The sequence below is a fragment of the Phasianus colchicus genome, chromosome 9, assembly GCF_987193195.1.
Source record: "Phasianus colchicus chromosome 9, bPhaCol1.hap1.1, whole genome shotgun sequence".
Classification (NCBI taxonomy): Eukaryota; Metazoa; Chordata; class Aves; order Galliformes; family Phasianidae; genus Phasianus; species Phasianus colchicus.
Window position 1 is genome coordinate 5,917,098 of NC_143444.1, and position 27,962 is coordinate 5,945,059.

The 27,962-nt window shown below is 43.6% G+C and overlaps 1 protein-coding gene across 3 annotated transcripts in view; it reads right to left on the reverse strand.

Moving 5' to 3' along the window:
* The window catches only part of SMG7 (SMG7 nonsense mediated mRNA decay factor), a 46,720-nt gene extending 19,480 nt beyond the window's left edge, over nt 1-27,240 (reverse strand). For 2 of the 3 annotated variants that reach the window (XM_031595526.2, XM_031595524.2), the window contains exons 1-10: nt 26,876-27,239; nt 10,657-10,688; nt 9,322-9,439; nt 8,695-8,827; nt 6,260-6,431; nt 5,414-5,485; nt 4,602-4,752; nt 4,126-4,261; nt 1,878-2,040; nt 900-1,056 (exon numbers count right to left, since the gene is read on the reverse strand). In XM_031595526.2, the coding sequence (XP_031451386.2) occupies nt 900-1,056; nt 1,878-2,040; nt 4,126-4,261; nt 4,602-4,752; nt 5,414-5,485; nt 6,260-6,431; nt 8,695-8,827; nt 9,322-9,439; nt 10,657-10,688; nt 26,876-26,904 (1,163 nt within the window). In that variant the 5' untranslated portion in view covers nt 26,905-27,239. Of the gene's footprint in view, nt 1-899; nt 1,057-1,877; nt 2,041-4,125; nt 4,262-4,601; nt 4,753-5,413; nt 5,486-6,259; nt 6,432-8,694; nt 8,828-9,321; nt 9,440-10,656; nt 10,689-26,875 lie in introns of all 3 variants that reach the window. The other variant, XM_031595525.2, reaches the window with a different exon arrangement.
* Nucleotides 27,241-27,962: the final 722 nt, after the last annotated feature.

Below are 27,962 nucleotides of genomic sequence, written 5' to 3' on the forward strand. Positions count from 1 at the left end.
GTATTCACGTAAAAAATCTAGATGCAACGTGGTTTGGAAAATTCATTTCCACAGAGCACAGGTTAATGCTGACATATTGGTTTTTGTCTCGAGTTCTTGTCTACAGGTTCATCTGCCTTTCCAGGTAAGCGCCTTTCCTATTTCAGATGTTCCTTCAGTCTGGAGTAGGGTTAAGTCAGCTAAGCAAGCTGCTTTCATGCTGTTTTCCTTCCAGTGGCAATCCTAGGAAAAATACTCATCCAACTGTGTCAGTAACTGCTCCAGTCTGAAGAAACATTTACTAGATCAGAAACACTTTACTGAGCTGCTATAATTCATGGAAAGTTCACAGGCTATAAACAAGTTGGTTAGTTTTCAACTATTTAAGCATGTATATGAGATTAGCAGAAGTAAAAAAAACAGCAAGAGTCCAGAACAGTAATGTCTGTGTTGACATTTCAAGACCTTCTCTACCAAAACCAATTTATTTCCACAATCATGAGCCAAAAAAAATCTGGATTCCAGCTCTGCCCAAGCCGATGACTTACTGCATGAAATTAAGGCAAGTATTTTCCTGCCATCTACCTCAATAAATCTGAGAAATCATTACAGCAGACCTGACTAATGGTACACTCAGTTATGCTCAAGTTAAATATTATAAAGCAGAATCTTCTGATCTTAACTTTTAAAAGCTACAAGCAACCCTGAAGCCAATTTAAAGCCAAATAAAGCACCAAAATTGCTCATGTATCACAAGTGTCACTGATGTTTTATGAAAACTGTAAGCACATTTTTCAGATGACAAAAATCATAGAGGATGTAATGACAGTGTCTAGGATCAGTTTTCCTACTAATCTGTATATCATCAATCATTATGACCTTACACAATTAAATGTATCAAAAGAAAGATTAACACTCACTACCGTCTTTCATCTACTACCGCCTCCTGGAAAACACTGGGCCTAAGTTTCAGCCAGTCCATTGAAACCTTCACTGCTGGAAGAGGATATGCAGCCCCAGAGTCCTCCTGGTAGTCATTTTGTAAAGGGCACTTACACAGAACTCCAAGAAAGGACACTGGAAAGAGAGAAGAGGAAAAAAAAATAGTGCAAGAATAACACTTTCAAACTGGTCAAATGATCTCATCAAATAAATCCCTATCATAAAAGCATACTTTTAAGAGCTAGTTTTTTCAGCAGTCCAATTACTTCATCTTAAATTCAACAGCAGATCAGAATTCTTCCCCCACCCTGTATGTAGTTTTCTACCATGAATAATGTTTTTTCCCTTTTTTTCCCCCCTCCTCTCCTGTAAGTAAAATGCAAATTCTTTTGATAATGAAATTCAGTCAATGAAATTCAGTGAGAACCCCATTACAATCAGACCAGAATACACTTGTTCACATATTGTAAGTGGTCAGGCTCTCAACATTTTATCAACATCCACATTTTATTCACTTTCCCACCTCAGCAAGTACACAAATTCATGGAGCTAGCTCTGCAGGTAGGCAGCTGTTAGAGCAAACAGGTGTAGAAACAGTACCAGATAACAATGACCATGGTGCTTTCACAATGAACTTCAGGCTGGAACCTGGAGGAGTTTTGTAAGCTGAACCTAAGCCTTTTTGAGTTAAGCACTCAAAAATTCAAAAGTCAAAAATCCTCTGCACTTCTACATAACATTATCAAGGGCACAGAAGAGCTGAGACCTAGTCTGTCAGCACCAGGTCACCCTCAGTCCTAGCAAAATAGAAAACAGTCCAGCATTTATCAGCAGTGCTAGATGTGAATGACCCTGCATAACCACCTTCTCTTAACTTTCCTCCATTTGACAGCAAATGACTAACGGATGCCATGTAAAAACAAAAGAGAAATGCAAAGAAGAGTTTTCATACTCACTGAAGAGAGCCAGTAGCTGTGTCCAGCAGAGCTGCTCATCCTGGCTGTAACTGTGCTGCTCTGTTTCACTGCTGAAATCTCGCAGGTGATGCAGTTGAAACAGATTGATAACAGTAATATGTACCAACTGCTGAGAATTGAAGGCCTTTTGAAATAACAACCTCTGCAACAGAGACATACATATAAAATGTGCATTTTTATATGGTAAAGCACACCCCCCTATAAGGATTAGTAGCTGCTACTGCACTGCTGGACTAATGTTTCTGCCCTTAAGGCAACATTCGTTCTACATTTTTTCAGGTCACCACTGATAGTGGAGCACAAGGCACTCCCAGCAGGACACAGGCAGATGCCTGCTGTTAAACTCAAGGTTTTTGCTCACGGAGGTAACAAATCAAAAAGCCCTTAGGAGTGGCTCTCTTTCAGAAAAAGCGTGGCTGTAATATGCAATTACAGCACTGTAATGCAATGCAGGAATTGCAGGAGCACGCGTGCTCACTGCACTTTTCAGTCTTTCCAAGAATATCCAGTGATAGGGCGATATTTTAAAATAAAAACAAGAGGAAAATTTAACCACTGAGTGGTTATGTATAAAGACTAATTCCACATCAAACTTCATGCGTCGTAGAGTGCTGTGGTTGCCTGAAATAGCACAAGCTATTTACAAATGCATTTCAGTAAGCATGCTGTAGAACACCTTTCTCAGAACAGGAGAAGAAACAAATGGGTTTTTTTGGAGTACTAAGTGGAAAAATATATATATATATCCTAAATCACAACCAATCTGTTCTGTTCAGACAAGAATCAGGCAGGCAAACTGCTTCACCAGTGTAAGCATCAGAAAAAGTTTCAGTTCTGTGTGCAACCTTGGTTGTTAGTTAAAGGCAGGAAGCACTTGCCAGTTGGCAGTTCAAACCACTGGTGCTGGCAGGAGCAGAACCATGGGCCTGGCTGAACATTCCTGCCCCTACAACTGCTTTCCAAATTTACAATTAACATCAGCCACACAGTTCAGTAGTTATCCACCATACAGGCAACTTCACATCCACATTCAACTCATCTGAGTCAGAAGAGTTGCTCTCCATATGAATTAAGTGTGCATGATGTAAACAAAAGTAATCCTAGCAATAAAATAGGGCTCAATTAGCTCTATTTTAACACTGTGGATCAATTAAAAAAGGCCTGAGTCACAAGCCTGAGCAATGCTTGTACTTATTGATTACAAGCATTGTGGAAAAAGCAGAACTTGCTCAACAGTCAACAACACAAAGAGAGGTACAATTACTTAATTTTGAAAAACTCTTAGCTCTTAAGCAGCTCACATTCAAAGCTCATACAAGTCTAGCCCTGCTTTCATTTCAATGACTGTTTGGACCTAGCATTTTTAATGCACAATGCAACGTAAACTGACACTATGAAAATCACTTGTATTTCTTTAAGTTGCTAAGATCCACTCTCTTTTTTTCATTTGGAAAAACAACTACTCCATTTGATCTACTGAACTTATCCATGTTGTTCATTTTCTACTAGTGAAGATGTTTCCAGAAGGCACATAACAGATAATACTATATGTCCACTTTGAAGTTGTGCTACTTGCACCCATACCTTTAAAAATTCCCTCTGTTTCAGTCTTTGCTGTATTGTTCAGCTTAATGAGCTGTCTGCATAATTAATAGGTACTCCTGGATTTTCCAGAGGAAACATGTTCTGAATAGTCCTGGTCTACACACAAATTAAGGTTGTACTTTCAAAGGCAAGGCACTGACAAGAGAGGCTAGTTGTCTGAGGAAGATTAAAAGCAGTCTTATTAACCAGTGGGAGTGATGGTATGCCATCCAAAAATGAAGCATTCAAAACTCTTCAGGCAACTGAGCCAAGACTTTCCAGATTAAGCAGGTACTTCTCAGAGGCATCCAAGAATCATCCAGGTTAAGGAGCAGAGAATCAGTTACGTTCACTGATTTATACACCAACACACCACGTGTCAAATGGGAAAAAAATCCTAATATTTTGCAGAAGTCAACAGAACTATCATCCATTATTAACTGTGATGCAAACCTTCCATACTTGGCTACTTGAGCTCCACTTGCTTTAGCTTGTGAAAACATTATTATTTGAGTGTAATTTCAGAACTCTGCCATTAAAAATATTCTCTTCCATATATATATATATATATTATATATATATATTATATATATATATATAATTATATTATATATATTATATATTAATACTTGTTAGAACTAACCTTGAACTGTTCTTCCAGCTTTTCTCGAAGAGGGCTCAGCTTCTCCAAGCTCTTGCTCAGGTACACATGGCCATGGAATTTAATAAATGCCTTGATGAAGTCAGACACACTCCATCGAGTCTTCACCTCATCACGACTATAGTCAGAAAAAAAACACCTGGCTTCAGTCTATGGAATTAAACAGAGCTGCATGTAACATTACAAGCTTTCTCTATGAAGTTCAGGAAGGAGCAATGTCCATGCAAGGCTGCTTTTTCATGTTGGCACAACATGCTTTTGTCCTGCACTCCCTACACGCACTAAAAGCATCCCAGACACAGAATATCCTTTGTTCCACACATGCATAACGATGCTCTGACTGCAAAGGGATGTCAAGGGACTTCAGTTTCCACTACCAAATACAACTAAGTTCTGGCAAGGGAGGCAATCTCCTCCATCCTATCTGAGCATAGGCTGAGCATCACGCTTAGCCTTACCTTTCCAGTGCTTTAGAAAGTGCTTTTTGTAGGTTAGTGGATGCAGCTGGGAAAGGAAATTTCACAGCAATGCTTCTGCAGTAGTAGAAGATTGTGGTCAAGTGGTCTCCTTTGGAAGAAGCTAGAATAGCCAACTGATTATAAGGCTGACCTGAAGGAAAGAAAAGACAAGTTGTCCAACAAGCATCATTAAGTGAAGTGGGTTAGATTTGAGTTCAAGTCTGGTCACTTTAAAAGGGAGTAAAGAGTCCTAAAATTTTTAAGAGACAAGGTTCAGATTAATCTGCTCACCCCTTTCCTCCAGCCTAATTATCAATATCGTTCAAAAGAAAAAGCTTTGACATTTGTGGTATAGATTTCTTTTTAACCATATCTTTCAAAATTAGATAACACACACCCTGCAAGCTTCTCGTATAAATAAGATACTTTCAAAGTAGGCTTCTACCACCAACATATTTATTGTCCTATAATTAGGTAAGACCTAATCCAGTTTTACCTCATGAAACAAATATCAACAGTTCATATTTTTTGCCAGCAGTGTAAAATGTTTATTATAACATGAAGAATAGTTAGGATATAGCTAAAAAATTGAATGCCTAATTCAGCATAATGCAGCAGTAAAAGCCTGAGTGAAGCCATGTTATTAAATATTCACAAAAAAGAAAACTGACACAGATCAGGTAAACAGCTATTATCTAAACGATTTACTGATGGTTTAGGCTTTTCTTATACAGTTGTTTCCAACCACACACAGGGCAGACATTTCAGATCTTCCTTTCAAATTATGAAACTTATCAGTATTTTCAACTCACCATTAGAAGGGACAAGCTGAGCTGCATGTCTGTAGTAAGACTCTGCCTGGCTTGTCTGATTCCTATACCGAGCTAAAGAAACAAAAAACCCAACAAATTGAGATCAAACAAAAGCAATCTTCCTGCACTTACTTTAATACAATCCAGTTTACCCCAAGAGTGTTTTATTACCATTTTAGAAATAAGTATCAGCACTTACAACTATGCCAAACAGCAAGAAGATTCAACAAGTTAAACTTTTTAAAGAGATCATTTTACCTCAGGTTCAGTTGTCATGGCTTATCATTTTTTGTTTAGAAAGATGCTGTGCCAACAGCAACACATTCAAGGAGCTACAAATACATTTTTTATACTTATCTGCACAACCAGCAACTACACCTACTTTTAGATCTTTACATAAAAAACTGCAGATTCCTCTAAAAACAGAGCTTCTTACAACATTTAGTTCTATTCAAAGGAATTTGTCTGTCAAATTTAACGTTGAAACCAAAACCTCACTTAAGAAAGGCTGGATTCCTAACCATCTTCTTCGCCTACAAGAGATTTAAAAGTAATGTTCTGAAATGGAGAAGCATGCCAGCCTGCTGCAACAAGTTTTTGCATGGACTATGCAGCAAGTATGCTAGGATACAAGATCCTACCACATCACTACAAAGCAACCCTTGAACGTCTCCATGCATGAAAGTGTAACACATAAGAAATATCTAACAGTGTTGCTTTCCCCTGCAACAGCCAAGTATACCACTGGCTACTAATTTGGAGCACACTCGCACAGATTCCTTGCTGTGAAGGTTAAACACAGAGGCAGAACTTAATGTCCCACCTCTTCTTGCTTTAAAAACTCACCAATATCTCCAAGGTGGACAAGGCAGTGCTGGCAGATGTAGGAGCAGGAGCTAGACTGTGGCTTCACTATGGCGCTGGTGTGCGTCTGTTTATTGCTAATGATTCCCAGCTGGGAAGACTTCACACGACATGGCAAGTCTACATTAAAAACTGTGCACAATTCCTGTAATAACTAGAAAAACAAGTCTAATTTAGTAGCAGTTAGAGGCAGCAATCAGAACAGCACTGAAACAGCAGACAAAACTGGCACACAAATCACCGCTCAGAGGCATGGATTAGCTGAACATGCTTAAAGCCAACAAGTGTAGGTTACTGAATGAGAATTTGCATTACTTTACGTGACAGTCACAGAGTTTTATATTGCTCTACTCTTCCCAGAACTGTGAGGAGGATTTTTACTGGAGCTGTGCATCTCAAAGCACTAAGCACCTCAATTCCCATCTATTCAAATGACCAAGCATCAGTAGAGATGGATTATCAGAGGTCTAGAAGTCTTGCATTTGTTTTCAAAACAGGGGTAGTCTTCTTTGGTACCTACATGAACAGACACCATTCTCTGACAATTACAGACAGGTACACTATTCACCCTCTGAAGAAACTCAAGGCATAAGAAATAGCATCCCTGGAGTTTAACTTCAGGGATTAGCTTGAATAAAACCAAGTCTGTAGGCAACACGAGGCAAAAGTGGCTGAGTTATCCCATTGGGTGGACTGCCAAGTCAGTAAATATTTGTGCTAACCCAACACTGAGACTCAACGAACAAGGCAGTAGCTACTTAATCAAATATCTCAAAATTTGATTCAAACAAAGCTGAACTTTGACATTCTAATTAGTGCTTTTGAAGTTTTTCCTAATGGACTCCATTGAGTCATCTTGAAGTGAATTATTTGTTCTACCAAGTTACATAGTTAAAAATCCAAGTAAAAATTGTCAGACTTTCTCCCAGGTAGAAACACACTCAATCTCCAAAGAAAATAAACCTGTGGCAGAGTCCCACTTCCAGATAAAGGCATTCAGAAAGCCAAGGACTGATAAGAGATGTGCACAGCCAGCAGCTAAAGATTCAATGCGTTGTTTGTTTGCTGCAGAAAATGGTTGGTGTTAGATCTACTGTATAAAAGACAGAGTAGATGGGTAAGGAGATTAAAAAAAAACAAAACAAGAGGAACCTCATAGATGAAAGAAGGATAAAAGAGAAACCAGACATCTTCCAACATGCTGAATCATGAGAATTCATGCTCTTTCCAAAACACCATTTATAAAGGCCTCGCTGTTGGAAAGCAGGTATCATGGCTGAGCAGCCTTTGGACTAAAAATGGAATGATTTACATGACAAACTGAGAAAGACAACCAATTCTGTGGTGGGTGTCATACAGAAGAGCAAAGTTTCCTAAGTACTGCAAGGAAGAAAGACTTTTGCAAGACAAATGATGTAGATGGTAGACATCTCCTGGCAACCAAGCTACAATCTGTCCAACTGGCTGCTTCCAACATGAAGCAACCCAGAAAGCAATGCCCAAGTAAGAATGAATGGAACAAAAAGAAATCAGTGCAGTTCCTGGGGGGAAAAAAAAAAAAGGGACTGCTTTGGACGTGGTCAAAAAACAAACGCAAAACTGAAGAAGAAAGAAGGACCTATGCTGCACGTTGCAACCCAAAGCCAGCACAGACTAGCCATGATAAAACAATTAGTCAGGGCATTACTTGATATACAGGCAACAGCACCGACCACGTTCCTCAAGCACACAACAAATGGGGGAAAACAAAAAAAAAAGCAAGTTAGCTGTAAAAAGGCCATTACCACATGCTAACTTGAATTCTACAAGCTAAAATCTAACCAAAGAGCACAAAGCAAAAAATGGCAGTAATGAATAAACACATGAACATGCTTTTCAACTGAAAACTCACAGCAGATACCTAACACAAGATCACACATCTATATAGTTTTATTTAACAGGAAGAGCTATATCTGAAGATTCCAATTTCAAATAACTTCTGACAAAAACATAGAATTAAGAGTGAAGATGTGCTTGTAAGCCTACAAACTCTGATAAAAAAACCAACAAGCTGTTATGTGAAACAATACTCTTTGGGACAACCATGCTACTTATATGCACAAGAGTGGTAGGTACTAAGTCAGGCATTATCACAAAAAATTAAGCTGTATTTATTGTAGATAGCTCCTGGAAAACATTAACTCAGTGCTAACCAGTGGCATAAGAGTTACAAGGAAGGGACACAAACATTATGCCAACATGCAAATCCTCAGTGCATCCACATTTGGGAACAAGCAGTTGGTCGAGCAGCACAGAAGAACTGACAGAGGCCAATCAAAGCTTTACGAAGGACCCACATGCATGTGGCATATGACTGAAGCATGCATGCTTCCAGACTACGTAGATGTATCACAACCAAGAGATTTTTCACAACTCACCTGTGTGTAGAAGCCACTAGCTGCCTCTAAGAACAGAGAAAGGTTTGCCTGAACTTCGCTGCGATTTGGATTTGCTCTATTTTTCGCTTGACCCTGTAGCGTTGTGATCTGATTTTTAAAGGCATGATTCCAACTGAAAACGAAAGAAATGCTTTCCTTTTTATTTTGGAAGTGTCTTATACACATACCATAAGTAACAGGAAAGAACTGTTTAATTATATAGCATTAAACATAAAAATGAAGTGCATTACATTCTGACATCATTCAGAGTAGAAATATTAATTAAATCAGGAAGAATCATCTTTCCCCACCTCTCAATAGCACAGAAATCAATCCTGATACTGTATAGCTAACATTCCCTTCCTTCTCTTCTCGTTCCTTTCACCTTGCTTACCAAAACTCAATCCTGCATGACACAGTTGTTGCTAACTGACAGAGGTAGAATACTCATCTGTGGAACTCTCTTAATCTAATCCACAGTGAATTCTCACATTCCACCCCAACGCAGCTCTCACTTTAAAGGAAATAAGGCAATCATTTCATAGGAAACAAGTCACTTTTCTGTAAGCACTGGGGTTTCCTGCTCATCAGCACACATTACACACAGATTTATTGATGTGTACTTACAGGTCCTGCTCCACTTTTTTATCTAGAGCATACTCCAAATCAGTCACGAGCATTTTCTGATATAAGTCCTGTAGAGCTTGTCTGGATGTCCAGACTTCTGCTGGACCCAGCTTTGAATCTGAGCAACAAAAAGCAAAAACAGACAATAGTTTTTAAATACTCAAATTGTATTAATTATTCATGTCCTACCAAATGAAAAAATACAGCACACTGTAAGATGCCAAACACCCACCTGTCTCACAGATTCATGAGAACTTTGAAATACAAAAATCACAGAGGGACTGGGGATTAACTTATCCTATAATAAAGTAACTAGAGATTAGCAAAGTCAGCAGCAGAAAAGTTGGAGAAACAAAAAGGGGTGACTCTCCACAAGCCATTATGTTGCAGAACTTCTTGTCAATGGATGGACTTTAAAAATCCAGAGGAGACTGAAAAACTTAGTAGAAAAGAAATCCATCAAGTGCAAGCAAGTAGGAGAGTTCATGAGCTAATGCTCTTTTGGAAGAACGCTGCAGGGAAGTATGGCTGTGTGCTTGCCATTTTCTAAACACTTTGCTGCCATCTGCTCTACATCATTTGAGGGTGAGTGCAAACACAGTCCCATGCTATCACAAATTACACAGTACAGTTGCCCAAGATTTGTAAAATCACCTGGGCTGGGGCTGCTGAAGCACACGAGACACATAGTGCCTCAGGGAAGCCATTCTGCTGATGGGGCAGCCACTTCTGCTGGGTTAGATGGATTTGAGCAGTCAGGATGTTCCTACAGGGACCCCACCAACCTGCTGCACGTGCTACACCAAGACACTAATCTTGGCTGAGCATGGGTTTGTTATGCAAGCATGGGTTCATCATTCAAGTCGTTGAGACATTAATATAAACCACTCTCATTTTCCATAAATAACCAAAGTTTAAAAGTCAGTTTGTAGCATGTTGTAACACACAGGGTAGCATTTGGATCAACATTTCCATCACCCAGATTTCTGTAGACCAGTAAGGTCCTATCTCCTGCTAACCCAATGTGCAGCAGTCCCTGCGATAGCCTGGACAGGAGTTTCTTTCTCACCTCTAAAGAGAGAGTAATAGGAACACAATCCATTTCCAAATGCTTTTTAACACAGTCAGCTTTAAGAATATGTGTATTTTAGATATAGAAGAGACTAGCACAGTTATTAAAATTATATCAATATTTACTTACATGCAGAGAACAAACTTTTAACATAATGCTGCACAGAGAATTCTCAGGAATGTAAGCACAAGGAGCACACGAAGGGAAGACCAACAATAAGCAAACATTATTAGCTAGATCCGCTACATAACAAAGGCAATTACCTGTCATGTCAGCCTTCAGGACTTCTGCCTGCCTGTAAGAAAGCAATCAAACAATAAATTAGAAAGACAGTGATCAAATTATGCTAAACCACATTCATGCAACTGTGAGCATAGAAAACAGGGCCAGCTCCTGAGAGGCTGCCTACAAACTCAACTGCCATCCAGCTTACTACTTGAGTTATAGATTTGAGTTATTGCTGTTTATTAGTGTTTTCTTATACTTCCCCACCATAATAAAGGTAAATTGTTCAACTTTCCCTCCTTAGATTAAGCCTATTTCAGAAAAAGCATAAGAACTAAAGGCTATTACACAGCACTGCAAGGTTTGCCTGGCAGCAGCGTCTTGGCATATAAGTGGCACTTGCTTACCTGTAACTGGCAATGTGAAATTTACTCTTAAGTAAGAGAATGAAATGCTTCCAGAGCACTGAAGACTTCCACCAGTGCCTGTCAGCACCTTGCTTCAGGCCCCCCACCCCTCACCACACCCTACCAGCCTTCCCTATGAAGAGACACCACAAGAACTATGGCTTCCCCAGGTATTTCCCCTTGCACTGCCTCACCAAAGTCACGGCAAGAACTGTTCAAGGAAAGGCTGGTTAAGGAGCATTGAGAAAGAATGGCTTTTATGGGTGACCCATCACAATCAATTCCACCTCCTGGCCACATACAACAGCAGAGCTTCTGAGACCCACATCAGCATTAAAGGTACCAGGCTGATGCCAGCACTCCACAGGCAAGGTGCACACTGGCAAGTCCCTTCACAAAGCTTTCTGACTGCAGTAATTGCAGAAATGTGTCCAACCACTCACTCTGGTCACTGAGAACCAATACACCTGGCAGGGAGCAACGGGATGCTCCCAAGGCTGTAGTTAAATGTAGAACATCCTAAAAGAAGTAAAACTGTACCTTCCTCACCCATTTTTCTCAAGTTCAACCTATTCTAGGTTTGTCATAGCATCTGTAGTTTATTTCTTCCAAGTTTTTTTTTTGTAATCTATTGACAATAGTAAGTGCTGACAGATGAGACCACATATAAAAATACTGGTGGAAAAGTAAGGAAAAGTTTGGAAACTGTACAGTGAGAAGCTGAGAGCCAACAAGCATTTCTCCCAGCCCTGAGACAGTGCAAAGGGAAGGAGCATTCCTCAGCCCACAGCTGATGAAGGACACACGAGTCCCAAAAAGCAAAGAGCTGAGTAAACCCTGCAGTGCCACGACTCGTGTGTTAGAAATGTGACTGTTCAGAAGAGAAGATGGCTTGTTTTTGAACAGCCAAGTCAGTACAGTTTGCCTTGCCCTTTACACAAGTGGCAGTTTTGTAAGCTTTTCCCTTAGAGCTGAGCCATGAACCCTACAGAAGCTCAGCCCAAGCAGGACACATGGCATTGCCCAGCAAATGCCACCCTCAAATTCCCCTCCAGGCAAAGCAGCTCTGCCTAAGAACTGCTCCTCCAAAACTCACAGGGGCAGAACTACCCGCTACTGTATTCAAGCAGCAACATTATAAAACCTCTTCTTTCCCCAGAATGCTTTGAAGACCTGTTTCCTGGAGAATTTAGATTAAAAGAGCTCCAGCCAAACGCATGCAATTACTGACAGGCACTCCATAAGAGCATCACCAGAATGTCTGGAACTCGCCCTGCTCTGACTGTGAAGTTAGGCTCTTACACTTCAACCTTCCATATTTCTATGCAACTCCTCCTTGAAAATGTGACTGAGAAAGATTTTTGCCTGAATTCCCCCCATCAAAAAATGCTTAGATCTGATTTGTACAACCATCCTCACAAGCTCCCAGGACAAGTACCTGTCATACTAATCTCATCACTAGCTGTAAGGCAAGCTGCCTTGCCTATTTGATAAGCTCGCAGCACAATGCACTAAAGAGATTATCACTATTTTTTTTAATAAAAAGCATTGCATTACTTCAACAGTTCCTTGAGACCAAAGGAATGAGGCAGATCTCACACCAGCACGCTGCTCCTCGTTTTCACCTAAGGATAACCTGTAAATAAAACAGCTCCAACTGCAGCACAGGCTAAGAAAGCACAATGGTACCAAATCTGCTTTGCATCACTGTTTGAGAGAAAAGCATTGCCTGCTCCCACAGGAACCTTCACTGAAGTCTTTGCTGGTGCCTGGAGCAGCTACACTCCAGGGCTCACTGCTACCTGCAGAAGTTTCATGCAGTATAAATGTACATAAATTGGCATTTACAAATATCATTGGGCATTTGGTAATAAAGGTTTTTGTCCCTATATTTTTGAATCAGCTAATATTGCATCAGAATGACTCACTCTGCTGCAAAAATGTGTTGTCTGCCAGCAAGCTTGGTGCAACTCGCTCACATTTTATCATTTTAATACCATTCTCAAGTAGCTCCTTGTCTGGTTTGCCTCAGCAGTTCAGCCTTCAAGTCACATCTACCCAACCAGTTTGTGCTTTATTGACTCTGGACTAATAAACCATAGCTCATCAAATATCATATTCCAAGCACCTTTGTTAGGACACATAGCTTGGTATACTGTGATAGCTATCCTGTTAAGTTTTCTAACTAAATACATATTCAATTCTGTCTTTTAGTTGAGCTTGAAGCTCAGATACAATAACTTCCCATTCAAATCAGCAAAGTAGTTTAACATCTAAAGGACACACTCCTTCATTTACACAGTGAGGAGGAGCCAGGTAAGATCTGTGATGGCATGACATCCTACAACATCCACAGAAAACCCTGACCTCATAGAAACACAGCACAACACGCTGCTTTCCACCAGGCCTGGAGGGGAACTCCATTCGCTTTTCCCCTAGCAGTCTCGAAACACCAGCAGCTATTTCAGTTCCTTTATCAAATCCCAGCCCCACACTGACAAGGAACTGATGATTTTCAACACTAAAATGGGTAGCTGGGTATTTAAGAGCAATGCGAATCCAATTGCTCATTCTGTGAATGCTCTACAACTCAAAACTGTGTTGAATGATCTGTGTAGTTTCACTCCCAGGATGAATTTATATTCCTGCGCTTCCCCTCCCCAGAGGCAGGTGCAGAAATTGCTCAGCAGCAAGAAGTGCCCACAGCCTTTCAAACCTGAGCAGAGATGCACAACCCACGTGGAGGCTCACTGAAGGACAGGGCTGCTCAGAGCTGTCCAGATGTGGGCGCTGCCAGAAAGGTCTCCTCCTTCTAAAAGAGTCGGAAAATAAGCGGAGGAAATTATTCATTTTTGGTAGAAAAGGTCAATTTTCTATGATAGGAAACTAAACAGAAAGTACATTCAACACCCTCAAAACATGCTGTTATTAAATGCTTAACCTTCCAATAGGTGGAAATGCTCACACCCAGAAGGAACTCCAACGCAACACCCAGCAACTCCTCTTAGATTTTCCTCCAAACAAAAGTTAACTTCAACAAAAATCTGTAATATACCTGAGATTTGTGTTTTCCAGAAGTATACCTGAGCTTATCCAAGGAAAGGCAGCTGGAAACACAGACACCACAGCCACTGTTCAAACAACATTCTGCTGCAGATGTAGGGGAGAAGGGGGCTTTCTCTGAAGCCCCTAAACACTGCACCCAGGAGAGCATTCACGTGTGCTATTCAGTGCTGAGCAGAAGTCACTGTACAGCATGGCTGATGGTTTTATGTGAAGTAAGTACTTCCCATTCCTAAGAGTAGCCAACAACACTTGCTAGAGTAGAAAGCCTTATCAGCAATATTTTGAGACTGCAATATGGAGACTTAAGTTTCTTATTTGTGTATAATTTTACTTGCTCATGTATGCAATATATAAGACTTCTCTTAAAGCACCTTTGCTTTTACTGATGAAACCTTTACTTTTCCAAACTTGCCAGTGTTGCCACTCCACTTAAACATCCACAGGTTTAAAGAAGGGCTGGAGCTGCCTGCTGTGCAACCAGCAGGTCTTGGTGATGTCAGCTCTCACTGACCAGCAAGAGATCTTCAGGCTGAGTCATCCACTCAAACACACCACACACCTTCTGCCCTGAAAGCAAAGCCTTTGTGCACTTAGCAATGATTTTCCTTGAAAAAGCCCATCAGCCAACATCTTACTGTCATTTTTACACATGCTAACGAGTTTAAAGCTTGTTGCCTCTGAAGTCAGGGTGCAGCTGATTTTCTGACCAGTAGCTTTAGGAGCTTGTAGCTGGAGATCAAAGCCACGCAGTCAATTAATTCAGCAGCAGTGCAACTCTGAAAGCAAAGAAAAAGAGAACCAGCAATTCCGCAAGCAGAAAGCAAGACAGGCACCATCTGCATCCAAAGCCCCTCCTGCTCCATGACCTTTCTGCTCCCACCTCAGCCAGGTGGCATGGTGAGAAAGTGGACAGAATTAGAGTTGTACTATTTTTTACTTCTTCCTCTTCATCTCCCCCCCTTTCTCCTAGTCTAGGCTCTATTAGAAACAAGTCACAATAATTACCTTCAAAAAGCAGCCACCAAAAGCAGCTCTTTCCCCAAATATGATCAGAACTGACAGTCCTCATCTCTGGATAATAGCCTAGGCACCTTCAGTCAGCATCATTCAGACTCCATTTTTTCCTCTCCAGCTTTATGGAAGTCTCTTAAAACTTCCTTTGCCTCCAGATTTGAAAAAGATGTGTCCATGAGGCAAAAGCTACTCTAAGGGAACTCTGTATGGGCTTGCTCTCCTATTTAATCTTCACGGGAGGGAAAAGTCTCCATCCCTCCTGAAAGAATAAGCAAGCAGCATTAAGACTAGTGCTTGTTAAGCTCAGCTGAATTTTGTAACAGTAGTTTTAAAACATTGACTGTACTGTCCTTCTTGACCTATCAGCTGCCTGGAATGTTGTTCTATTGGAGACATACAGGAGAAAACTAATCTCTATACAGATATTGCTTATGGTTGAGGGGAAGAAAGAAAAGCATAAAGCTTCCACCCATATTTCCTTTCCTTTCTCCAAGAACTGACCATGTAGCTCCTTAGCTAACCATGACACTTTATGCTCCATCACTGGAGGTGTTCAAGGCCAGGCTGGAATGGGCAACTTGGTCTGGTACCAGATCTGGAGGCTGGTGACCCTGCCTGTGACGAGAGGCAGGGTCCCTTCCAATCCAAACCATTCTATGATTCTATGCTGTCTTGCTATAGAAACATTTAACACAGATCACATCATCTAGTTGTACATTATAAACTTCATACTATTCACTGGACAAGCAATCTTCAAGCTGTGAAGACAGGAAGGCTCCTTGCAATGCACTCAGCCATTCGCAGCCTGCTCCTGTAGAAAAATGCACATCTCAGAGAGAAAAGCCACAAAGCTCTGCTCCCTCCCTGCCCACCGTAACAAACTCAGGAAGGACACAGCAGAGCTTGCAGCCCATGCTGCCACAGTACCACATAAGATGTGAAAGTCAGCAAGCAAGAGACACTTGGCACAGTGCAACACTACTGTACTCTGAGCTCTCAAATCCAGCCTGATTGGAGTGAACACAATATCAAGTCTCAGCTGTGATAAATACATAGTATATCTGGTACTCATTTGTTATATTACAGTTACTGACTTACAAATATTTTCATTTGTGCTGAGTGCTGGAAAAATGCAGACAATAAACCTAAGTGATCAAACTACTTTTAATAGTTTTGGCATCATGAAAACCCTGCCTGGAACTATGGAAAACACAAATCAGAGGAGAGAGATCAGCAGGTTACCAGAAATTTTCCCCCTTCATACAGAAGGGGGCTGCCCTGAAGAAACTGTATCATCCCTATGATCCCATTAGGCCAGGCCACAACAGGTACTGCAGCACTCACTGCTCTGAGCAGGCACTCTCCAAGCACTGAGTTTGATGCTCCTACTCTCAAGACCTCCAAAAATGTAAGGCTTAAAGCAGAACTACTGGCATTGAAATTACTCCCTGTAGCAATTCCACAATCATACATGGCAAGTTTTTGCCCAGCCACATTTATTTTGTTAACTCATATTTATGTGAGAGAGAGTAGAAATAAAACATATCCATACAAATATGCAACTTCCATATAAGTTTTAGAATAGCCTGTAATGAGAATTAAGACATTTTCCAATGTGAAGGCACGTGGCAGGTTTACACAAGCTATGACAAGTCATATTCATATTACATCTGAAGATGATTCTCATTGCAAGCTGCATCTCAGATATTATTTTTGAGCCTCTATCTTGAAGGTAAAGGCAAACAGCATGCTGAAAACAGAGAAATGGCATCAAGACTGAACACCAGTCAGGGAGAGAATTCTATCAGCCATATGTGAAATTAACGGGTACTAAAAGTGCATCACACTGCCAACACTGGGGAGCACCAGCAGCAGCTCCCCAGTGCGTTTCAGTAACACGCAGCAGATGAATAACTTTTCCATAGAGAAACCTGCCACCATTCAGCAGCCACAGCTGTGTGTCCAACCTTAAGCTCTCCCTGCTCTGTACACTGAGACATTCGAGACCCCTCCCCCCAACCAGATGGGCTGTCCATTGCAAAAGCCAAGAGCCCACCACCAAAAACTGCAGGTTCCTTGCACACACAACAACTCCACCAGCTCAGATCTGATTGCATTTTACTAGCTTGGAAACGAAGCAGAACAGATGAGCTGCTACAGGGACTGCCCCTCTCTAGGAAGCTTGCAGTTTGGGGCACAAATTGAGCACAAATGGGTCCCGAGGAAAACCAAGGTGCATGCTCTCAGACCAAGTGGTACAGCTCCCTCAGCAAGGCCAGCTGAGCCCACAGCTCCAGACCACCTCCAAGTCACACCGTGCTCCCACAGCTGCTACCAGTTAACCAGTAACTCACCTTTCCTGCTTTAAAAATTAATGAATTGGCTAGGAGCAAGCTTCTGAGCAAATTTATAACTTCCAAGGTTAATCCTGCTTTTGGGGATTAAATGAAACGTTTCTATAAAAATCTTTGTATTTCAAATTTACATCTCAATACCTCAGATACAGAGTTATAAAGGATTCTGTCCTCGGGCAGTTCACACAGAGCAGCCCTGCTCACTGCATTCACTTCATCTGCAGCTGCTGAGGAAAAGGCTCCTGGAATAAGACATCCAGCCTGAAGAACTAACAGAAAGGATGCCAGAAGGTGAACTACCTTTCCCTCAGAACCACATCTGTAATTAAAGGTTTTGGACACTTAGGATCACCAAGGCTGGAAAAGATCTTCAAGATCATCCAGTCCACACTCCTCCCTCAGCTCTGGCACTTCACTCTGCAACCACAATATCTTTGACCTTGTCACCATACAAGTGTTTTGTATATAATTCTAGCACATATAAAACAAATTTGAAAAGAGAACAGTTTTAGTGCTGTGTTTCAGCATTTGACAACAAAGAGTGGAAACCAACATGAATCATGCTGCTTTAACCTCAAAATTTGAAATCCATATGTGCAACAGTTTTTTCAGCCATGCAGATACGCAGCTCAATGCTTAAAGGCTCTGAGATCTTCCTTAAACACAAGATTCCCCTGGGCCACAGTTGAAAAGCAGGAATCCAGCATAGCAGCTTCTGGCTTTGCGGTCCTTCAATTATTTCACAAGTTAGCAGAAACAGTTACATACTATCTAACACACACTTTGTAAAACTAATGCAAAGTGTACAGACTTACCTGATTTTGACAGTATCTCAGAGCTCTAAATACACAGAATCACAGAAAGGCCTGGGTTGGAAGGGACCTCAAGGTTGATGAACCTCCAACCCCCTGCCACATGCAGGGCACCAACCTCCACCTTTCGTAGCAGCCCAGGCTGCCCAGGGCCCCATCCAACCTGGCCTTGAACACCTCCAGGGATGGACGGGGCATCCACAGCCTCTGGGCAGCTGTTCCAGCACCTCACCACTCTCTCTGTAAAGAATTTCCCCCTGACATCCAACCTCAATCTTCCCTCCCTCAACTTCAAACCATTTCCCCTTGTCCTGCAGTTATCAAAGAGTTGATTCCCCTCCTGTTTGCAGGCTCCCTTTAGGTACTGAAAGGCTGCAATGAGGTCACCCCACAGCCTTCTTTTCTCCAGGCTGAACAAGCCCAGCTCCCTCAACCTGTCTTTGCAGGGAAGGTGCTCCAGCCCCCTGATCATCTTTGTGGCTCTCCTCTGGACCCTACACAATGTCATGTTACCTGTGGGCACTGAGTGCCCTTTCAGCGCTCACTTCTATCTGGCAGCCTAGGATAGAAACCATCAGAATGGTCAGTAGCTGCCCAAACAGCATCAGCAAGGTGAGAAAAATACTGAAGATACCTTTGGAGACAGTTTTGAGTTTTAGATGTTGCTGCAGTGTTTCAGATCAATAACTAGAAGATGTGTGGTTCAGCACACACTGAAAGCTACAATTCCTCACTACTGCCTTTGCCCAAAGCCCAGGGTGGAAGAACAACCACGAGTTCCAATGTGTGAAAAGTTCCCAAATTAAGGTCTTCTGTCTTAATTCAAATAAATGTTACGACCTGTATTAGGCACTCATCCCTTCTTTTCTAGGTAAAGATCTTACATACAGGCTCAATTTTTATTGCTGGTATTAAGGCAAACTAAAATACCCTCAGGATTTTTATTACAAGCTTATCTAGTATCTTTCAATCATTTCGTTTATAATCATTAACCCATACTGAAAAATAGACTTCCTTGAATCTTATTTTTACCCATACTGGATCACACTTCCTCTGGTTTGCTAACAGCTGTAGCTGGATGTTGAAGCTCAAAGATCAATTACAGTTTGCATAGTTCAATGTAAAACAATACACACGTGTGTGTGTATGTATGTGAGTGTGAAAAATTCTTTGGAGACTATTCCTATCACCATTCACACAAATCAGACCTGATCATGCTTTTTATGTTTGTTATTCCTGGGGAACAGCTGTCTGGATCGAGATTTCTCCTCAGGAGTTCTGTCACTGCATTGTCATCTACTTACAAGTACTTACAGTGCTTCAGACCAGTAGCATCTAGTCAATATCCAAAAGAAGTTTGGTGACATCTCCCCCTCTTCATAGGCACAGTTGGCTGACATTTCTATTTTTAGTTATCACAAGGCTGGTCTGGAAAGTACCCTAAAGACTCCTCTCAATGGCTCAAGTGCACCTCCAATTAGGAGTTTAAACTCTCAAGGACACTGCCAAAAACACCAGCTGCAGAAGGAACCAAAGCTGGAGTCTGTCAAAGGTTCCTTGCTGGTGACAGGAAACCCTGGTTTAAAAAAAGATTAGTAACATCACATGGTCACAGCTGTCTGACACACAGCAATACCCGCACTCTTTCCTCAATTCACAGGGAGACTAAGATGGGACATGGCAAAGCAAATTCCAGGAGCCTTTCAGGGTAACCCAAAACAGGGGCAGAATTTCTCGAATTATGAAAAAAAAGGCTGAAAGATGGTTTCCCCCAGCTGAATTACCAAACATCCGTTCCCTTCTGCTTCTGACCATCAGCTGTAGGGAAATCAGACTGCTGTGAATAACATGAGAATCCAGGGAGCCTCTGCAACAGGCTGCTTTTAGCAGTAGTCTGGTTGGACAGAAACAGATGTCAAGGCCTCATTAAATCAAGGCAACAAGAAACACCAAAGCAGGTCTTGATGAAAGCCTCTCGATGCCCAAAATGTATGTTTTGTTGTATCCAGATGAATAATCTCCTCTCTGCACGCAGTTCTGTAAATTCAAGACATTTTTCCCAAGTTCATTTGGCAGAATCAGCCTTAGAGGTTTCAGTGGAATTCAGAATGAGCTTCTCATTTCCTAACAGCTAGAGAGCAGCCTTCTGAGACAATGCAGCCACATCACAAGCGGGGCCAAACTGCTCAAAACAGACACTTCAGAGATGGGGGTAGGGGGAAATACACAGAACCAACTTACACATACCAATATTTGATGCAGCAATGTTCAATAGGGCTGAGCACCAGAAGATACTTTCCACAACACTAAAATTAAAATATGAGAACTAGACTGTTGATGTATTAGAGACATAGTACTTTCAGAAACATAATTTTTTTTTTTGCCCTAAAGGAAGAAGAGACAATTAACTCCAGCAGGACTCCTAAGTACCTCAAAGGTATCTCTGATTTGAGTCCCATCAGTGAAATGCAGTAGGTTGCCCATGGCAGTGTAACAATTCCAAGAAAATCCTCAGCTTTCTGATTCCTTACAATAATCCCTTGGGTTTTGAGAAGGTGGGGTGAATAATCCAAGAAAAGTCCTACTGGAATACAGAAAGAAAAGAAAGCAGGCCTAACATTACTCAAAAAGCTCTTATTCCATCTCAACTCACCGCATTACATTGATCTGAAAAGGCAGCTGCAGATATAGCTTAGAGGAATTGGAATACGCAGTATCAAAACACTGCTTAAGCCATTTCCCCCTTATGTAGTTGTTTAGGAAGTCCCTGAGCTTATGATCAGAACTGTTCCCGGGAACAGAGGGAAGAGCAGCAGTGCCCAGGCAAGCCTAGGAACAGGACCTAAAGGCAGTGCCAGGGGCAGGCAAAGCCACCACATTAAATGGATCAAATACTTGAGAGGCATAAACAGAAAAACCACCAGTCCTCCCTGCTGCACAAACTGCAGCCCAAGGGGCAGCCCCACATCCCCCAGCACCCTACGGGCACTCAGTTAGCCCTCCACTCCTGCTCACTGCAGTGAGATGAACTAACAGTTCAGCTGCCATTCCCCTCAGCCCTCCCAGCACACAGTAACAGACACATTTTCCTAAGTGCTGCTAAAGCCTGTGACCTCTCTAGTACAGGACCAAACTATGCAGTTCTACTAATGGTTTTAAGGAAATAGATCCGTGTTTCTGTTTACCTCATGCCTGAAAGACTCATTATGGTTTTCAAGTGAGATGACGACAAGCCTCAAGTTCAAAGCAAGGAAAGCAGTACCTGACATCCTCTCACATACACTCCTTACCTACAGCTATATTCCTCAGCTGTTCCACCACTCCTTATGCTTGAGTCTGCTCCTACACACGGATCTTTGCAGCTACCATGAAGACCCAAAAGCAGTGCTCCTCATCCAGCAAAACCAGCTGCTCCACTACAGCAAACCCCTCCTCCTTCATCACATAAAATAGCTAAGCATTCATCAAACAGAAGTTAGTGGCCATGTGCATCTTCTTCCCGTGCACTGGAATGAAGAAAAGCATCAAAAAGCTTCTGAAAGCCTGTATTCAGGGAAAGGGGAAGCCTGCTGAAAGTGCTTTGTGTAGTGCAAGTGGCCCCACCGACACTTCAGGGAAGCATCACCTGCCTTCACTGCCATAACACAACCCTCTCCTTTTTGATACGGATCAAACTGTGCATGAATATGCAGGTTAGAACAAGAACCAACTGCTGCAAGAATCACCCCCTACAATCAAAAATGAATAAATAAATACAGCTGTAGCTTTACTTACACTAACTTGCACTTCTAGGTCACTGGAACACTGCTTTGCAAGTAACCTCCAGCACAGTGCAGTAACAGCATCTGTGATAAGCTGTGTTCTGCAGCAAAAAGTAAGGCTGCTCAACCTGGACAGAAAGCTGGACAGAGATACCAGCCAGGCAGGGCACGTGGGCTTCACATTTCATAGGAACCAGGGCATTAGTTACCAGGGCTATAGGTCAGTGACTGCTTAAAGAGAATGAGCACTGCATCATTAGAAGCTGCAGTACCACCCTGCCCTTACTCTTAGCACCTCATTGCTGCTCATTGCTCACCCCTTTTGCCAGCATGTGTGGTAATGACCAACAGGATGGGGAACTTACTCACATATAGTTCCCAGAGATAAAAACACATAACAAAAGCAGCCCGCTGGAGACCAAAGAGCACACACCATCAAACCAGTACTGAGGGGAGAGGGTGAGAGGAGGAGAGGAGACTGCTGTCAGCAGTTCTCCAGATGCCGGACTTCTACCGAGCACGAAGGAAGAAAGGCCAAGTTCTGAAATGTTTCAGCCCTCTCCCCACACCTGCAGCACACAGCCACCCTCCTGCCAGCCACTTCAGAAGAAATGGGCCCATCACCTCCTGAACTGCTTGCACCTTCAAGTCCTCATGGATTCCATCCCTCTGCAGATAAAGCCTGGCAAAACCATTTGAGAAAGAAAAGTGACAAATGACAAGCAGGACATTCCCACAAACTCATACAGATCTGAGGCTAAACACAGTGGGAAGAGCTATCAGATGATGTGACCTTCACACAAGTTGCCCCTGGGTGGCAGGAAGATGCTCAATAATCCAAATCCCCTCTAGGGGAATCGCTTTACACTCTTTTTTACTGTAACTTTTCACTTCATAGGTCACCACAATGTTTGTAGATCTGTAGCAAACAGCAATCATCACCAAAATTACTTGCCTTTTTAAATCACCGCCTTCTTCCTTAAAAAGCATTGCTCATAACAAACATTGGTGGTAATTCTACTTACAAATACTAGAAGCAGCTTGCTTAGAGAACAAGCTGGAAAAAAAAGAAGGGGGAGATTTTGCTTTTATTTTCCCCCAGAGAAAACACTGTGCTAAAAGGTGCCTTCTGAAAGGCCAATGCAGTTTTCTGACCCCTCTGCTACTTCTCCTCTGTTTAAAATCCAAAAGTAAACAATGCATGAAAGTACCATTAATCATTGCAGAACATTAAAAAGCCACAGGGAAAACTTTCCAAGACCAATTGGACACGAAGACAAATCACTGAGGACTGCAGACCAACAGCAGAGAGGTCTGTGAGACCCTGGGGCAGTCAGGGCCACAGTGCTCATCCAGCAGCAGGGCTCTGGGGGCTCCTCTCTGCAGCACGTGGCAGGAATATCAGTCCAAGTTAAAATACACAAGGTCCCAACTGAATGCAATGAGATCTTTTCCACCACAAAGGTGGTAAAACAGCAGAACAGCAAAGGCTGCTTCTGACATTAGAGGCTGCTGAGACCTGGCTGAAGTGCTGAACAAGCTGGTGTGATACTGGAGCAGGAGGCTGGACAGGAACACCCTGAGGTCACCTCCAGTGCCAGGAGCTCTGTGCACTCCAGGCAGAACATTGCAGTCACACATTACTAGACTGCTAACACTGACATTACATGTACTTCTTCCTCCATGTGCTCTCAAGATAGTTAACTAACTGACTCTGCTTGTTTTGTTGGGGTTCATTCTGAGCTTCAAGTAGCACTGGTTTGTGCTTGTCAGGCATTGACAAACATCAATTCTACATCACCCTAATCAGAAACAGGTACCAGAACATGCTCACAAGCAAAGACTGCAGCATTAAATTACCTCTGCTCCTGCCTTCCTTCATTTAAAAGTGAAGAAACTTTGCAAGAGGTGCGTCATGGACTGACAGACAGCAAAGGAGCCACCGTGAAGAGACAGCTGATGCAAAAGTTAATGGAGCTACTGATGAGTCTTTGAAAAGAGAGTCACAATTTAAATTATTAAAGCAGTCAAACCTTTAATGAAGTTGGTTATGGCCTCATCATAACACATCAGGAAGCTACCTACTGGTTTGTCAGCACCAGAATTTCTAAGCAGTGTTCCAGCCCTGTAATTCAGGCACTTTTTATGTTACATTTACATTGCTCTAAAAGCCACAATTCACCAGGTTAATGCCATCCTTAACTATTAACTGGAATTCATATCTTTGTAAAATGCAATCGAGACAGTCTTATCTCAGTCAAACTAACACAATTTTGAATCCAAGTTAACTACATTTTGAACACATAAAAACCATACAGTGTCTATAAAATTGGCAACAAAGACCATGTCTTTATAGTAAACAAGTGGACTGGTGATCCTCAGCTCAATTCTGTCTTATGAAAAGGAAGAAAGGAATTGCTCATTTTCGGTGGCATTACAACAGAAATTCTATCTGTAGTGATAGTTTGCTTACCAGTGCCTTTGTACCTAGCAGGATACATGAATTGTTTGGTGTAAGACTGTCCTACAAGCTCAATTGGATTTAAGGAGTGTACTTAAAGATTCCCAAAGTAGCACAAAAGATGCAGATCAAGTTTTTCAGTCAGATCAGACACATCGGGCCCAGAACACATTAACCCAAACAAAGCCTCTTTTCTGAGATCCCTGATGGAACTTCCTGAAATTTTTACTCCTCTGACCAGATCCAGTGCAGATCTTAGTGAAGTGACTCAGACAAAGAACCCTAGAGAAGCACCCGGGGAACTTAACTGAGATGAGGGAGAACACAATCATGTACTCTTGAAAGGTGACCTTGAAAAGGATATGAAGAATAGGAAAGGAAAAGCTCCAATACTATCTCACAGTATAGAAAGATGACTTAAAAAAGGATTCCCCACAACTGTAGAAACACAGGGGATATCGAGTCTGACCTGCTTTGTTCTTTCTGCAACACTTCTGTAGCAGCCTCAGCTGTTTCCCAGCTCTTGTACTCCTACTGAAAGGGCATGATCTTTTAAGGACAGCATTTTCAAACGTGATTTTTATATATATATATATATATATATATATATATATATATATATATACATATACACACACACACACACACACACATCCATATATACACATAGTATACAAAGAGACTGGTGGTGGAGGAGTTAAGGCAGTCTGGCTGAAAATCCGTTTCTTCACTGCTCATTCTTTCAGTGTCTCCCAATTCTTGCAGAGTCATTACTTCACAAGTTATTCAACCATTACGTGGTCACCTTAGAAATTCAGCTCTCTCACACCTGAACTTCAAATACAAAGATCTTCCCAAAAACTTTTCCACCCCTCAGCAGAGACTAATTGCCCCACATCTTTATTCAGCACAATGTTCTGTTAATCTATCTTTTTGTATCCCTTCACTACTACATACAAGTAAAGTTTGCAATGCTGAGTATGAAGGAGGATGCCCTCCTCTGTAAGGCAAAGCACTAGAAGAACTAGCTAGTAGAGTCTGAGGCCCTATTCCCTATCCTCCTGATGGCCTGGGCTGCTGTAAACCAACTCTCAACAGCTCCATTTCTGCTCTATGCAAATCAGAATTCAATCTACACACAGAACTGCTTCTGTGGATTGAAAAGACATTTTGCAGATTGAAGGAAACCGCCTCCCAAACTTACCCAGAACTAAAACACACCTTTTTCAGAGATAAAACGTGCAGAGTACTGGCTACAAAGCACTTGGAAAATTTTGTGGGGTGCCTTCCCTTCTCCCTCCCCCTTTTTTTTAAATGAAGGAGATAAGGCCTTTGGTGACAAAGAGACGATTCACTACTTGTAATACATCCGTGCCCCGTTGCATTAAACACTCTGCTAACATAGAGCACTCAGGAAAAAAAAGTCCAGGCTGAGCTATGCTGCTGGGGGAACAGTTAGCAGAACAAGGTGACTGCTACCTATATGCTGCCAGGCAATGAGGTTCTGCAGCTCCACGAGGAGGACACAGAGCACCGAGAAATACCAGGTGGTGCAGGAAGGTGACTTGGGCAGAGAGAGACTCAGCCACGGGGGCAGAGGCAAGAAATTAGAGTATTATTAAGATATATACAAAAGTAAGTAGCTGATAGAGAAGAGCTAATAATAGACACTTCAGAGCTTTTGTTCATAAGGTGACTGGAAAGAAGGAAGAAGTTAAGCACAGGCTGGAAGCCTGTTAAAAAAAGAAGGTGCATGAACTTACTACTAGAGAGATCAATTGCTTCCGTTTGGTGGGATGGGAATGGGGAGGTGAGGCTGAGACATGCCTGGACCACCAGGAAGTCGAACCAAACGGGTTGAGGACAGAAGCACGTTGGTAGAGTCAGTAAGTGGAGGCAGCTCATGCGTTTCAGAACGGTGGAAATGTGAAAGTCTCCTACAGTTCACTCTAGAAAACTTGCCCAAGCCATAACTTTTCAGAAAGCCCGAGCACGTCCTTTTGGTGGAGAAACACCTTTCCCTCGAGGTGTTCGGAGGGCCCAGGACCGCACAGGACACAGCGTTATTTAGTCCGGCACTGACACCGGCAGGCCATGTGCTTCACAGCGCTTCTTCCTGGAGCGATCAACTACCAGCAGCGTTCCGCACCCACAAGGGAAGCTCGCTCACAGCCCGCTCATCCCGCGGGCACAGCCGGCGTTCCGCCCCCAGGGCCGGAGCCCTCCGTCCCTCAGCCCCGGCCCCGCGGCTCCGCAGCGGCAGCAGCGGGGCGCGGCCCAGCAGACACACGGTGACCTCTCCTCGAGCCCGGGCTCCCTCCGCTCGGCCCCGCTCCCTGCGGTTACCCCCTCCCCCCGGCCCCGGGGCCCTGCGGCTCTCACCGGAGGTACTGCGCGCACAGCAGGCTCATCCTCCGCCGCTCGCCGCCCGCGTGCCGCTCCGCCGCGGCTCTCACAGGCCGGCCCGGCCCGCCGCCCCCGCGCCGCCGCCGCTGCCGCCGCTGCCGCCGCCTCCGGCCGCCGCCGCCATCTTCCCGTGCGGGGCCCGCCGCCGCCGCGGGGAGGGGCAGGAAGGGAGGGGCCGCGCGTCCCCGCTCCGCGTTCCGGCCGCCCGCGGGCCGCCCCGGCGAACCTCCGCCTTCGCCCTCAGACCGCCGCCCGGCCGCGCCCGATCCGCTCCGCCGTCCTCGGGCCCTCGCCGCCCAGAGCCTCCCGCCGCGCCGGCCGCGCTTCCGGGCCCGGCCCGCAGCCACTTCCGGCGGCGCCACCGGCAAAGCCTTCCCCCGCGCCTTCCCCCCCCGCCGACCCTCAGCGGCGGCCGCCGATTGGCTCTCCCGTCTCTATGGCAACCCAGGGGGGCGGCCGGGCGTCGCCACGGCAACCGCGGCGCCTTCCCGCCCCCCCACCCGGCCGGGCTTCCCGCGCCTCCCGCCCCGCGCCTGTGGTACCGCGCGCCGCCCCGGGGCTCCTCGACGCCTCGCGAAGGCCTCGGTGCCGAGCCGAGCGCCCTGCGGGATCCCCGGCCCTCCGCGAGCGGGCGAGGCGCCTCCTGACGGGACGGCTTTGGGCGGGAAGCCGCCCCGGGCACCTCGTCACCTCCAAATAGAGGAACCCGCGCATATATGGAACCCAGTGTATGGGTGCCTCATCTCTGCAGTGCCCGAGCAGGCAGCCGATCCCACGGCAGGGGCTGGATGGTCTGTTAAATTCCCCTGTTAAATTCCCCTCCAACCCAGAGCCTTCTGTGGTTCTAAGCGAGCCGAAGGACGAAGCGTGAGATCGTGTTTTGAAAGTAAATCCCTCCTGAGATCGGTTTCACAGCAGTCGCAGCCGCGCAGCTCCCACTGCGGCACCTGGAGTTCTGCCTCCATCCCTGCCCTGTGCGGCTCTCGGCTGCAAAGCAGGAGCGAAGCGGGCAGCACTGGGCAAACTGGGGTTGCTCCCATCTCCCAGGAGGATGGAGTTGGTA